General features: G+C 32.8%; 3 protein-coding genes across 3 annotated transcripts in view; 1 reads left to right on the forward strand and 2 right to left on the reverse strand.

Annotated features, from left to right (window-relative positions):
- Positions 1–1,905: 1,905 nt before the first annotated feature.
- Positions 1,906–6,926, reverse strand: pav (pavarotti). The gene is made up of 6 exons (XM_065505020.1): positions 6,767–6,926; positions 5,943–6,701; positions 5,346–5,883; positions 4,970–5,291; positions 4,358–4,911; positions 1,906–2,994 (listed from the first exon to the last, which is right to left on the reverse strand). The coding sequence occupies exons 1-6, from the start codon at positions 6,775–6,777 to the stop codon at positions 2,509–2,511; spliced, it is 2,670 nt and encodes an 889-aa protein (XP_065361092.1). The 5' UTR covers positions 6,778–6,926; the 3' UTR covers positions 1,906–2,508.
- A 1,210-nt stretch (positions 6,927–8,136) lies between these two features.
- Positions 8,137–11,328, forward strand: LOC135955800 (acyl-coenzyme A thioesterase 13). Its single transcript, XM_065506166.1, has 2 exons — positions 8,137–8,289; positions 10,648–11,328. Exons 1-2 carry the CDS (start codon positions 8,200–8,202, stop codon positions 10,987–10,989), a joined length of 432 nt encoding a protein of 143 aa, XP_065362238.1. The 5' UTR covers positions 8,137–8,199; the 3' UTR covers positions 10,990–11,328.
- Pxn (Peroxidasin) overlaps positions 11,044–15,970 on the reverse strand; it is a 167,676-nt gene continuing 162,749 nt past the window's right edge. The window contains exon 9 of the mRNA XM_065506165.1: positions 11,044–14,030. Within this exon, the coding sequence (XP_065362237.1) occupies positions 11,411–14,030 (2,620 nt within the window). The 3' untranslated portion in view covers positions 11,044–11,410. The remainder of the gene's footprint in view (positions 14,031–15,970) is intronic.

Below are 15,970 nucleotides of genomic sequence, written 5' to 3' on the forward strand. Positions count from 1 at the left end.
ATTCCGTATTTCGCTTCTTCAGAAAAAGTAAAACGAAAATTTCTTTCGGAATGAATTAATAAATTAGTCGGAATCTGAAGAACCTAAAACGAAATCGATCGGAATAAAAACTACGGAATTGAAACCATTCCGAAGAAAATGTGTGACAGGTCTGATTAAAACAAAAGTAAAGTTTTTTGTACAGAAATTGAAATTTTATAAAAATAATTACAAAAAGAAATATCAATTCCACTTTGACAACTGAAAGTGGTTTCATTCCGAAAGAAATTTTCGTTTTACTTTTTCTGAAGAAGCAAAATACGGAATTAATTCCACTTTCGATCGGAATGGAATTCTGTGACAGGCCTGAATGTAGTGTAATTGAAGCAGAAATTACAGCCATTAAAAGGTTATTTGGTGTAAATATCTAAATTTTTACTGACAGTAATCCTGCTATTAAATCCCTCTCTGGTGCCTATTCGACTTAGAGATTGGAACATAATGCCGGATTACTCTTAACGAGATGGCGAGAGATTCTAATCTGCAGTTATAATGGGTGCCGGGTCACTCTGATGTACTCGGCAATACTATCGCGGATGAACTGGCCAAAGCAGGCTCACGTCTGCAAGTCGACGAGATCGATCATTTAGTCGGTCGGTCTTGTTGTAAATCACGTATACAGAGCAAATTTATTGTTGACTGCTCAGCTCACATATCTAGTTTGACAAATTGTTCGGTATCAAGTAGGGTGATCGATTCTTCGACATTTTTTTGAAACCGATTTTCGGTTTCTTCGAAAAATTGCAATTTAATATAAACCGGTTTCGGTTTCCGTTTTTTTAATAATAACCGGTTAACCGGTTTTTTTTTGGCAAAATATTAAAACGCATAAGAAAAAAAGTTTTATTTATTAAAATAATAGTTATTAAAACAAAAACAGTTCATGGAAACACATAACAAAATCAAAAAGAGATCATATAATTATGATAAAGAATAAACAGATATTCTAATAACAAAAAATAAAATTCTAATTTTGATTACTTTTTAACCTTCACAAGGTCTTCGGGCCCAATTTGACCCATTTTTAAATTAAAATTTAATTTTTTCTAGAAGTGAGTGGTTGATATTTTATGACTTTTATTTAATTTGAAATGTCAATTTGACCCGAAGATCGTTAACGTCAGTATATTTTAATCCCTTATGAAGACTAAAATAATCTCTTAGGAATTAAACACATTTTAAATGGTTTGGAGTGTATATACCAAAGTATAACGTATATACATTGTAATTCGAAACGATTTCCTTTCGAATAGGATTAGGGAGTAACTCCCCAGAACAACGACAATGGGTAGTCCTTTTATGCATGGCTTAGCGGATCTATCGAGAGTGGATGTTAGGAAGATGGATTCGTGCGTCGAATTGGTTCGGCAGTGAAGTTTCCGACATGTGAGGGACCTTTTGATAAGCTGAACATGATTCTTTATGGTATCACAAAGGGACCAGGGGGGTTACTCCCTAAATCGATTCGAAAGGAAATCTTTTCGAATTACAATCAGCCCAATTATGAAAAAAAAATTCCCCGGCAGTTTTTTCCCTTTTCTCATTTTTCCTATTCAAATTCTATGTTAAAAAAAGAAAAGAGAAAAAACTTCCGGGGAATTACTTTTTTCATAATTGCGATGAATGTATTTAGCACACATTTTCGTTTTCGGATTGAGTTACGCAGTAACCGTTATGTAAACCGAATGGTTTACATAACAAGGTGTATTAAATTTTTTTTTAACATTTTATTCTATGTAACACTAAATGCTAAAAGGAGAGCTTCCTTTAAATGAATGAGCTAATTAAGTGGAATGAGAAATATTTACTTACGACAAGCAACGTTACCCAAACCCAGCTAGTTATTAAAAAAAACACAATTGCACATTTGCAGTATCATATCAAAAATTTATTTTAGTTTCTTTTAACTATTTGCTAAATTTAAACCTGATCCCGAACTAAAAACAAATGTACTAAAATATATGTATATATTTAGTTAATACTTTTACAATCAAATCAATTGGTTTAATACGATGATGTTTATTTTTTTTTTTAGTTTTATAACCATTATAAAATAAGAGTGAATCTTGCGATATCTTATAAATATATAGCGTTTTATATTCACATCTATATATTAATAAAAGTTAAAGGAAGAAAAAAATACTACAAACAGTAGCAATATTTAAAATAAAAGAAAGAAAAAAAATACTTCATTATAAAAAAATTTGTTTTTAAATTCAAAACTGAATAAGTACGAAACCCGTTTCAAGAACACTGGGTGTGAGAGAAAAAAATAAAAATATATTTTTATAAATCTGAATTATATAATTCCATAACAATATTAAAAGTAAAATACTAATAAAAAATACATACGTTCGTTTGAAATAATAATAATAATAATCTAGTAAATAATAATTATAATGAGATAGTTTCAAGTCAAATGGACAGAAATATTAAGAGATATTAGTCAAAAAAAAAAATAGCAACACTTTACACTTTGGTGCGTTTAACGGTATGTCCCTCAATGCCAACATTACATCTGGAGGCAATTTCATTGGCTGAATTTATGCTGGTTATAGCTGAGAGAGCTGAAACTGTAGTGCCAATATTGCTGAGTACACCACCATTACTGGGCCTTTTGCGATTGGGCGAAGGTACTGGTGATTTTTGTTTTAGGCACTCCACATCATCGAAAACAACTTGGGCTCCACCGCCACATGTCGGTATAATATTGCCTTTGAAAAGTTTAGTTTCGACATCACCATCTGTATCGGCATCTTGGGACACGAGTATGTATTTGTTGGCTTTGTGTCCCGTTAAATCTTTCATATCTTGCAGTTTGGTTATTGATTTGCGATTCTTAAGATAGGGTTGTAAAATAGTGCCGAGTGGCACGGGATTTGGCGCACGATGTTCAATCCATTTTTCACCGGCTGATCGAGAACGACGATGACGTTTGTTAGCAGCGGCCATGCCCTAGAAAGAAATAATTTAATTAAAAAATGTTAATATCATAAATTTTCTATGAATAAATGGAAACTAAAATTGGAATTTTCAAAATTTTCTATAGAAAACCAATTTTCTTAAAAAAAATATTGAAAACTTTTTTTTTAAAAAAAAAAAAAAAATTAAAATTCTATAGAAAACCTAAAATAAATATTGAACATTTTCTATTGAAATTAAAAAACAAAAATATTGAAAATATTCTACAGAAAACAAAAAATATATTGAACATTTTCTATAGAAAACCAAAAATATTGAAAATATTCTATAGAAATCAAAAAAAAATGTTGAAAATTTTCTACACAAATTAGCAAATTTTAAAAATTTTCAATAGAAATTAAAAAATATTGAAATGTTTTCTGTAGATATTTTAAATCTTTCGATAAATTAAATTTTCTCTAAAAATTTTACGATATCTTAAATTTTCTCTAGAAATTTTAAGATATTTAAATTGTTCTCTAAAAAAGTTACGACATTTTCCATTTTTATTGAAAATTTTCCATTGAAAACTTAAAATATTGAAACATTGGCAGACTTCATAAACGCATTTTGCAAAGCAACACTGCCATGTATAGTGTTCATAAACGCAATAGATTTTGTTTTCGCAAATTTTGCAAGTTCATTATTATATGGCAATGCTTTTCAATGCTCAACATCACTCAAATTTGTGAACTGTTTTTATTTATGATTCTTTACAAAACATTTATGCGTTCATGAATGTTACAAAGTAAGCTTTGCCTTATAATTGCTTTGCATTACTGCGTTTATGAAGTCAGCCATTCTAGTATTTTCTATGGACAAACTTTATGAAATCTATCTTTAATTGCAGTGTCTATTATTAGCACTTTTTTTATCACTCAGAGACCAGGAGCATTACTCCCTAATTCTATTCAAAAGGAAATTGTTTCGAATTACAATTAGCACACAATTTCGAACATTTCCGTTTTCGAATTGAATTACGCAGTAACCCCCCAGGACTTAAATTTTTCTTATTAAACAATTCTTAATTTAGGGACAATATTATACAGTACCAGATGCTTCCTTTTGTTCACAAACAAATCTTAACTCAGGAAAAATATTTAATCACATTCATGATCATATGTAGTGTATCATTATTATCTTTGGTTTAGAAGAAACATCTTTCTTTTTTTACAATTTTAAAGTGAATATTAAACAATAGCACAATGAAACATATTTAATTGTTAGGATTTTTCCTAAACTAACTGCAGGTAAAAATTGTGTAGGAAATTTCCCATAGAACGTTTCTAACACAATGGTGTAGGAAATTTTCTATACAATGTTTATAATGTCAAACACATTTTCCTTTTAAACTTACCCTTGGCACTCTAGGTGTGCTATACAAATCTGTTCTAGGTGTAGCTGTGGCCGTTGGTACGGTTCGCACTGATTCTGCAGGCTGTGGCATTTCCTTATCCACCGACAAATTATCGGAACTTCTCGATCTTGGCATTCTAACGGTCATTTCATCCGATTGTATTATATTCGACAATAATTTTAGCTTTTCATCTTTACTACGAATTTTACACTGTAATTTAGCATGTTTCAGATCATGTAAACGATCAAGTTTTTCCACTTCAACAGCTAGTTTTGAATTAAATTTCTTCTTTTGATTTTCTTTCTCTTGTTCCTTTCGACTGAGCATACTTTGATGATCTCTAAGTTTACGCGTCAACTCATCGATCTGCCGCTCACGATTACCCAACTTATTGTTAAGCACATCAATAGAGCTTTCATGAACACGTATTTTATTTTCCAGAGCATAAGAACGATCACGTTCTTGTTTATAGACTGCCTTAAGGGAGGCTAATTCGGTGCGTAAGGAGAGATTTTCTCTTTCCATTTGCATCAAATGTAAGCGGAAATTATCGACTAAGAAAATAACATAATAGCATTAGTTTTGTTTATAAAAAAAAAGTATCCAACTTACATCTTGTTTCCAAGTCACTACTAAGTAATTTTCTTTTTTCTATACGCTGCAACAAATACTGCATCAAATCTTTGATGGTGGAATCAGCTTCTGGGCCATCCAATTTATATTCCGGAAAGTTGGGACCCAAGGTATAAACCAAACCAACATCCACATCTAAAGTTTTCGCCTCACTATAGCCCAAATCATTGAGATTATTTACAGCAATCTTGAAAAGTTTATTAGCCTTGCGACGACCAGGCGTTAAACCTAAATCTGTTTTGATGGGAGCAGCGCGTGCTATTTGCACTTCTTGGGTCATTTCGGAAAATTTCATAACTTGCTAAAAATTTTAAACAATTATTGTCAATGTATTAAAAAATTATTAACAAGTTACCGTATTTTCATCGTAGTCTTCCGCCCGCGGGTTTATACACACTATCATCGACACCTGACCTTCGCCATCGAAATAATTTTTAAATAAATGTGTAATTTTCGAATCGCGGTAGGGCACCTTTTTCGAGGCAGCAGTTTGTTGATTTTCTCGTAAATATTCCAAGCAAGTACGTAAAGTCATTAGAGAATTGTTGATATTACCCGCTTCTCTCAAACGCATTCCTGTGTTCTTAGTACGTGATGATCTTTCACTGCCAGCCAAATCTACCAGAGACAATTGACTCACGGTTATGGTACGTTTATCTTGTACAACATTTTCACCTTGGCAATCTGTGGGCGCTTGTACCAAACGTATATTGAAGACGGAATGGCTACGACTAGATTCGGCATTTAGTACCGTATGACCCATACGTTTACGTTTTTGGCCAGTTTGAAAGGCTTCTATGGCCTCTTCGACGGATTTGATTTCAATTTCGGTAACACCATGTACAAACATGTTGTGATTGGCATCTTCGCGAATAATTTTGCTTTGCAAAGTTCTGAAGAAAATAAAATAAATAAAATGCTAGTTTTTATTATTTAAATGTTCTTTACATACTTCTGAATGCCACCTTCTTCCAGTAAATCATATACACTATTATTGTATACTTCAACATAAGTTATGAAAACCGCATACATATTATCTTCTTCAATGCCCTGTAAAGGAGCCATATCACACGAGGCCTGTGAAGCTATTTCGGGATCTGAATCTTTACGTCTTAAGACACCTCTACCCGCAAAACGTTGATTCATTTCTTGTTGTCGTTCCAATAGAGCATCTGTTTCAGATAAAATTTCAAAACCATTCAAACGATCTGGTTTGAAAATGTATTTTTTAGTTTGATAATCCGATATGGTACGAAACAAAACATCCAAACATCTGGGCATAATGCCTCGGTGTCTTGTATCGCCCGTCATTGTATATGTTTTACCACTGCCAGTGACACCATAGGTAAATAATAGACTATTACGACCTCGTATTAAATTCTCCACCAAGGGTTGAGCAACTCCAGCGAAAACATCCTGTTGAGTGGCATTCGCTTCAAAGACATGCTTAAATATATATTGAGTTTCTTTTGAAGCACCCTGTTTAGAGCCCAATGCCTGTTCGGGTGAAGTTAGGACAATGCTAGTGGAATTTTTTACTCTTACACAGGATAAATCACCATCGGAGGGTAATGGTCTCACACGACAGAATACATGTACCGGATCTTTTTGTCGTGCACAATTTTCAATGTTTTCTTGCGATAGCTGTGTACGTAAACGAGCGTCTTTCTGTTGCAGCGGTGGTCTCATAGCCCTCATGGGAGTCCTGGCTCTGTAAAAATATATTTTTGGAAAATAATTTTCTTCCTTTTTAATGAGTTTTAAGCTTTTACTTACGTGGCTTTCATGATTTTTATTTGGTTATTTTATTCCTTTATCAATTATTGTTTTTTATTTTCACAAAAATATGATTATGCTCTTAAAATTTATAGTTTTTGTTTAGTTTTTTCCAAAAAGTTCTTGTATTTTTGATCAGTTATTTTTAAACAAACATGTTTGAGAAATAAGAGACGCGGTAAAATGGCGAACAATTTGGTTTTTATAAGAACCAGCTGCTGTATAGAACAAAGAAATCAGAGTTGTATTATTCAATGATATTTCATAGTCAGTTGCTTTTGTATATAAGTATAGCACTGTAGTATCAGCACTGCATTATCCTCATGTTATAATTATTACAAATTATTGCTATTAGGGTGGCCAAATAATATAGGGTTTGAAATGTAAATCCCGGGACTACGGGATTTTCGTTACACATTAACCATTTCAGACATTTTGTGCAATATATTGGACATTAGGGTTTTTCCTTTTAAAGTCATGTAGCGTTGACGCAACTGGATAGATTTTTACAGTTAATAGCGTTGTCAAAAGAGTGTTTACTATATTGTATATATGTGATTTACATTTTTCATTGGTTTTTGTTAAATTAAGTTATTTTTATAACTTCGTTAGCGTTCTATAAGTGTGTATCTATGACTCTTAGTAATATTCAGTCCTAGTTTAAAATGATAATTACATTATTTTAAACTCTAAAAAACGTGTAAGTAGCAATTGATTACATACAATTTTTTAAGTTTATTTATTACTTGTAATTTGACTTCATATTCTAAATTAGCAGCCTCAAATTAGCTTACACTGAAATTTTCAGTTTTCTATCTCAACTGAAAGGGTTAGAAATAAACATCCTTTAACATTAAAGCATTTAATTTAGAATTGTAAATTTCACATAACTTAAATTATAATCAAAAGTATTTTGAAATTTTGATTTTTGTGATAATATTCTGACATTTCATGGGCAAGTATTACGTCATCGTAATTAAATACATAAAAACTAAAAAAGGTTTTTCAATATCACTATATGAAACTAATGTACAAATTTTGAGTTTAGTAGTTCCCTGATATGAAGCCGTTATATGTATTAAGTGAACTTAATACATCTCCATACTAAACAGTTATATAAAAATGGTTTAAAAAAAATTAAATCTAAAGATATTAACACATCAGTTCATATTTTTATTAATCTGATACCAGGATTTTCTATTTAAGTAGAGGTAATCAGATATTACACAAAAGTTACACATTCAACCTATTACACATGGGCTACACATATAACATCAAATTACACACAATTTGTGTAATTAAACTTGAAGTGGCAACACTGGTTTATCATTTAGTTTCTCTCTCAGTGCGGTTGCTTTCGTAATACAGTGTTAAAGAAAAAGTGATTTTAAATAAGTTAAATAGATTATAATAAAATAGTGAAATAATTAGTTATGGGTACGCGTAAAAAAGGTGCAGAATTTATTAAACATATAACTGAGATTATTAAAAACTCAACGGGATTTGAAAAACATTTAGAAAAGGTGAGTTAAATTGCATAAAATTTCTTTCGCATAATCATTCTCTCATCAAAACAAATGACAAAAAAAAATGTCCAGCTGACATTGAGTTTCACGTTATGAAACAGCTGTTTTTATTAGTTCATGGACAGGGTGATTCAAATGTTTGGGAAATTATTAAATATATTTGAGTGTTTTGCAATACATAACGGTTATGTTTGAATTTTATGTTTAGTGAAGGTTTATTTTAATATTAGTTTTAATTTACTAAAATTTAAACTTTTTATTGCTTAAATCTATGTATTTATACCAACTAAACATTTTCCAATTGTATTTGAGAGGTTAGTAATTGTATTTCAGAATTTTCTAATTATATTTCAGAAATTTCAAATTGAATTTCAGAAATTTCCAATTATGTATGTTTAAGAATTTTCGAATTGCATTTCACAAAATTCCAATTATGGAATAAATCATGGGAATAAATTTAGAAATTTCTAATTGTAAATCAGAATTTTTCTATTTGTATTTCAGAAATTTAAATTTTTAATAAAATTTCGGAAATACAAATGAAAAATTCTGAAATACAATTCGAAATTTCTGAAATTCCATTGGAAATTTTTGGAATACAATTATAAATGGTGGATATACATATGTATTTGTTTTTATTCATTGGGTCAAATATTTAACAAAATTAGTTTTTATTTCGTGTATTGGGATTTCATTTTAAAAAATGAAAATTTATGATTATTAGTTTTATAAAATGATATTTGTGCTAAATTTTAAATGAAAAATTGGTCAAAAAACTTGTGAAAACTTGGTTGAGAAGCTCCAATATATTCTTGGAAGCAATGGTATATACATGAGAGTTATATTGGATTTTGGAAAACATAAAGAGATCGATGGACGACTTTTCTAAAATGAGCTTATCATTGACTTATCGTGTCCATAAAAAATTAAGAGCTTTTGTATCATTCTTTATCTGACAATGCAATGGAAACTTTTTTATAAAACTATATTCCGACAAAGTTCAGATTAAGCCTATCATTCATTCGGACTAAAGATTGTAATGTCCAACATGCTACACTATATCTTGCGGCTTAAAAACTAACCTTTTATCTCATAAAAAGTAACAGTGCTATAATCGGCTGTCTCGAAATTATATAGCGTTATATACGTCATTGAAATGCCTTTGATTTTATTATTTTTTATATCCATTACTTAGTAATTGAGATATAGGTAACAAAATCGGGGTAATTGTGGTTTTTTGCATATATCTCCGCCATTTGTGGACCGATTTTCCCGATAGCTGCTGAACCAGGACCTCTACCTATATAAAATATGTTTTTATGTCCGATAGAACTTACGAAAGGGTTAGCTGTCAAACGCTCACTTTTTGACATTTAAGATCTATATACTCAGGCAAATCATCATGAATAGATTGACGCTTGAACAACGCTACCAAATTATCAAAATTTACTTTGAAAATCAGTCATTGATTCGCGCTACTTATAGACGACTGTTTTATTGCAAAATTGTGTTCAGCGATGTGGCTTATTTTCGGCTTAATAAACAAAATATCCGCATATGGTGTGAGATCAATCCATGCACCGTTTGGTGATGATTACATGCTTATTTCCTGTGAGGCCTCGTGAGGTCACTTGTTTATGTTGATAAACCAGCAATAATTGACGTCTTGGAGACAAACATTGAAATCAATTTCAAATGTTAATTTCGACAAATTTTATATATCTATATTTTTTTTTTCACCAAAAAAAAAATTTAAAAAACAAAATAATTTTTTTTAAAATTTGAATAAAAAGAAATTTTAAATTTTAAAAAACACCCTATATAAATGTACATATTGATGCATTAATCGCATTTGTACGTTATTTGGGGGCTTCGGAATGTCGAAAGTCTGTTGACAGACGGAAATATCGAGAGCCGTAGATATATACATATTAATCCGTAGATACCGATTAGAAACAAATGTTAATTTACCTCTTAGATAATGTCATTTATTAGGTATTTAATTAAAGCTATAAAACTGACACTTGTATCTCAATAACTTTTATTAATTTCGTTGCTTATATCTCTATATCAGGAACTTTTTTGTTTTGGACTTTTTATCTAAATCTTTATATGTACATTTTTCTGTTAATTGCATGAATATTTTTATTTCGAAATCTATGTGACTGAATTAACATTTTAATTCAGTCATTAATATCATTAATACCTAATTAACATTTTGTTATGATTTCATCTACATTTAAATAAACGAGATCATTATTCACGTCGCTTCGCCTGTCATCATTCTGCCTCAAAACTTCTTTTCAACTAAATATTAAACGTTCGCATCTTAACTTTTGATTCCTTTACGCACAGGTCATAATTACCAGTGGTGGTGAGGGAAAATGTACGGCTGAGTTCACAGTGAGCCGTGAACATCTCAACCGTATGGGTGGTTTGCATGGTGGTTTCACCGCAACTCTTGTCGACATGGTTACCACGTATGCTCTCATGTCGAAACCCTGTCATCCAGGGGTGTCGGTTAGTATAAGTGTCGATTATCTTAAGGCAGCCAAAGAAGGTGATGATGTGCTAATTGATGCGAATCTCCTGAAGGCGGGTAAAAAACTAGCATTTCTGGAGTGTATATTAAAACATAAGAAGGATAATTCTATAATTGCCAAAGGTAGTCACACAAAATATGTTGATTTCAAATAGTTTCTATAGCTAATTACCAAAAATGAGAAATAAATAAAACTGCTGTTAACGAAATACACTTTTGTAATCTTATATATTTTTTTTTATTTTATTTTAATTTTTTTTTAATCATTACATTAGTTTTCTATAATTGTATATATAGTACGTTATAATTTGTTTTGTTTTGTTGGTTTAAGTTTGGCCATTCATTGTGTCTGGTTTTTTAATTGTGTTTTTCTTAGAAGAGTTAAAGAATCTTAAAATTAATGTTAGTTTTTTTTTTTGTTTTTTGTTTAATTGGTTTGAACTAATTTATTGTGCATAAAATTAATAAATCTCAGAAATTTGTTGTGAATCAGAGTTTAAAAAATGTTATACATCTTATTTGTTTAAAAGGTTTAATCTCTTTTTGTTGTCAATAAAAAACCATGGGATTTATTGCTTAGTTTTTATTAAAAGTTGGTGGACAGTGGGGACAGCAAGCCATAGGTGGTGTAATTGGATCTACGCCCGGCAGACAGTGGACTTCACCACATTTCTCTTTTGTGCAGGTAACCTGAGCCCGTCTACATTCACATTTGCTGCAATAGTCGGGTGTCCATACTTCGTTGTTTAAGCGTGTGGTGCCATTTTCATCAACACAATGATTTCGTTTGGTTGGCTTGATATTGCTGTTGGTGCTATCGCAAGATTCCTCTAGTTTATGGATTTTCTTGTGCAGCTTTTTCAATTCTTTCTGGAAGCTACTCACAACCTCCTCTAGACCTCCAACTCTTTCCTCGTTAATATCCCAAAGGTCTTCTAAGTGATTGTTAGATTCGGTCAAGTGTTCGGGTTCTTCAGTGTTAACAGACCGCTTATTTCGACTGTGTGTATAGGTTTGTGGCACATAGGTATCGAAGAGGGGAGGTAAACTGCTGCAACTGCCACAATCTTGCCAGAAATATAGATTTATACCGGGTATATCTTCACACTTCTTATAGCCTCCCTGGCGATTGGGCAAAATGAAAACATTGTCTGTAACTTCCTCCAGCTTATCTCCATTGTCACACAATACACGTCCCAAATTGGCCTCTTTAATTTGCTGCAATTGCTGTGGCAAGAATACAGTGGGATTTTCGTAATAGAATCTATCACCATCACGTAAACGCCTGAACTGCTCTACCAACAAGCATTGGAAAAGAGGACCCACTTTGCCACCTTCTACTTGCTCTTCCAAAATACCTCCCAACCAAATATCAATATTGTCAGGATGACCATAAAGTTCTTTCATTTTATCTCTTACATCTTTGCTGATGATTTCTGAGGCCAAATCGTCGAAAGTTTTAGCTACCGTAAGATTACAGAATTTACGGTAGACATTATAGCCGGGAATACCATGATCACGACCTCTTTGTATATTTATAGCCGCCAAATCCAAGGCCACAGCATGGGCAGTTTGGAAAAGCTTTTCCGTCAATTCGGTATTGAGATTTTGTTCGGGCGTCTTCAATTTGGCAGGTATGGCGAAAAAGCCTCGCATTAAGGCATCTACACCACCTTCATAGGCCAATCTCCAGGGAGCAAAGAAGGCCTTGTGCAGAGGCAAATGGCCTTGAGGTATGGGTTCAAATGAAGAATTTAATCTATGCAATATGGGATTAATAATGGTATGACCAAATCTTAAAGCAGCTGTAGCAAACTCATTAGCAATGCTGGGGTTTATGGAGGAATCGTAACCCTTGTATTCTCCCAGCATAGCCATGCCACTCTCTCCCACAATCAAGGGCAGCCAGTGTTTGTAGGTGATGTGTTGCATTTCAGCTCCCACTATTTTGCGGGCCTCATAGTAAATGGTATCGCCATCCCAATGAGGATTTACATGACGGAATTCGGCAGCAATGCGATTATGCTCTCGCATCCAAATGGTGTGCATGGCCAGTAGACCAACTTGTTCGTTAACTCTAATATCTCCCGCCACAAAACAGCTCATTTGATTTTCATCCAAATTACGGCGACAATCCATACCATCTTGAGGAGCAGCAAACGGCAACATTTCACGTTGATTGGGGAAGTGGACACCAACACGTAGAAGACCATCATCGGTAGTAAGATTTCTCAATTCATTGGCAAATTGCTCACTAAAGCCGTAGACTTGTGAGGCATCAATATAGGAAGTCAATTGGTTAATCTGTTCTCTATGCTGAACACTGTCAAAGAATACCGAAGTCATGCCAGAACCACAAATGGAACTGGAACGTACTACATCAATGCAACGTCTGTTTTTAATGCGAGGATCATTTGGTGGTACTTCAATGGGATAACAGGGCGGAGCAAATTCACAAGTTTTCTTACAATCAATACCATCCCAACTCTCGGAACTTACCGAGGGTATAGCATGATCGAGATCATGATCCAAAAACTGACCCCATTGCATAACCATGTGGGTAATGGTATCATCTGGAGTTATGTCTTTAGTGGCTACAATAGAAGTAGAAACCAATCTGGAACTAGGTTTGGGAAAGCCTGCATATAGTTTATTCTTAGTCCAACCTATGGGCATGCTGAAACCATTTTCGTATATTGGTTTCTCTATACGCCTGAAGGAGGTCAGGGAAGCACCCCAGGTGGGATGTAACAGATTATTACAAGTACCATCAAGAGTGCGGAATTTGGAATGGAAACACATGTCAGTACAATTGGGCATTTCACGATGTTCCATGCAACCCGATAACTCAGCCACTAAATGCAAATGTTCTCTGGACAAAAGATCCTTAAACTTGTATTGGTCACTTTTAATGGTTAAATTATCGCCTTTCAATACATGCTTCCTAATATTGACCAAAGTTCTTTCATAAATTTCGGCGGCTCTGGCCAGTTGTCTGGCCTCTCCCGTGGGGAAACGGAATACTCTCAACAGATCTCCATAGTTGGGTGGTGCTCTTTCGCCATTGGGCTTAGTACGATTGCGATTTGTAAACAGCATGTCTACGGTGTTGTTAATGGCCAAATCAATTTCCTTGGCGGCCTCTTCGAAAGCAATGCGTACATAACGATCTCCTGGAGCGAGATTTTCATTATTTCTGCAAAATAAAATGAAAATTTTAAATATTTATTAAAGAAATCTCATTATGTTTTAAAGAAGAATGGAAATGTTAACAATAGAAATTTATAAATAGTGTATATGTATGTTAATATTTAAATATTGTCGTAATATTCTATTGTTTGCATCCACAATCTCGTTAAATAATATTGTTGGAAAAAGCCATTGTGTTTGTTGGTCCACAGCAAAAAGGGCTTAAGTTAACTTGATTGTTTTTACAATGCTCGTTGTTGTTCATAAACATAGATAGAGTTTAGTTGCCACACTTTAATTTAAACTTAATTAAACAATAACAATGTCTATGTTATTTAAATACTCTTCACACAGAACATCTGTTGCAGATGCCACAATAGACAAACATACGTTGGCTTTTGCAAAATTAAAGTTGCCTATGAAAATATTATTATGTTAATGGTCAATGAGAAATTCTGTAAATTGAACTAATGTATAAAAATCTTTAAGGATTTTATTTCCAACTGATTGGACTGATTTCGATATGTATAAATTTAAAGTTACATTGGCAGCCACTCGGAGATAGAACTCTGGTGTATAGGAGTAGCCATGTTACCTTAAATAACCATTAACTCATATTTATTCATGTATTGGCTAAACCTGTCGGAACAGTGTCACAACAAACAAAGCCAAATTTATACTTTTAATGTTCAATGATCAACAAGTTCCAGAATTGAACTCTAGGAAGAACGTTGAGGTTAAGAAGGGACAGGGATCCTCAAAATAACAATAATAGTTTTTGAATATTTTCAATATTGTATAGTAAGCTACACCACTTGATTATTCTAAACTTTGCATAGTTTTTGGATGGTAGCATGGTGTAATGATATACAAGGTGACATTAATCAAACAGCTGATTATTTTTTGCTCGAGTTTGTTTACAAATTTCATCTTGTCAACATTTTTTTTCCTGTATTTTGTATACTTTAAGCAGCTGTTTTTGACACTATAGAAGTTATTTGTTTTTGTATTGTTGTATTTGTTGCCTTAACGCATACACCTTATAATCATTACGCCATGGATGGTAGTTTTATATAGCGAATAGTCGAGGAAAGGGTTAAGAACAATATCAACCAAAAATACAATCAAAAAATCCATTTTTTACTGCCTAAAAGAGGTCTATATTTTGATATGTCTTAACTAAATTCGAAAGGAATGAAAAAAGAAATGCAAACTCCTCAGAATGATTACCACAATTTTCTATATCGATATTTAAAACAAGTCTATATACCGGCAAACAAATTGGTTCTACATGACTCCAGCAGAGGACAGACGAAAGTACTGAGGTTTCGTCCAGCTACCCACTGAATCTGTATTAGCATTACCCAGAGCTTGCTGATGTTATTTAAGATCACAATGTCCAGTAAACAATCCCGTTAATATCGTTATTAATGTTGCTATTATCGAACAATAGTAGATTCTCGAATTTACTCCTGAACAGCGAGATTAATCGTTGGACTTGTCTGAGTCCATATATGGACAACAAACTCCGACTAACCGAGGATCCGGTGTTTTCTCTGACATATAGATTAGGGATATCAAAGAAGAGTTTCGATCCCAGCACAGTACGCCGCCCATTTATTATCAGAGTGGCCCTATAGTTGAGAAGTAATACAGCCAATGTCAAATTCTGACCTTATCTTATACGACGTGATTGAAGCCCGGCTATGCGACATTCCAAGAATACTTATACCTCTTAACTCTATTCTACATCACTCTCTACCGCAAATGCAAATGAGGTAAATTCCCATCAGAAAGGAGAGTGAAGAATATTTTCCCCTAAAAATTGCTCTTAGAAAATTTGGTTAACAAATATCTTCTAAGTTCAACACTTTACCTGTTTGGACACGTTTTGTGAACAGTATTTGATTAGCCACTTCGGGACTCCAACTACTACCGGTTCTTATT

The sequence above is a fragment of the Calliphora vicina genome, chromosome 3 (assembly GCF_958450345.1).
Source record: "Calliphora vicina chromosome 3, idCalVici1.1, whole genome shotgun sequence".
NCBI classification, from domain to species: domain Eukaryota; kingdom Metazoa; phylum Arthropoda; class Insecta; order Diptera; family Calliphoridae; genus Calliphora; species Calliphora vicina.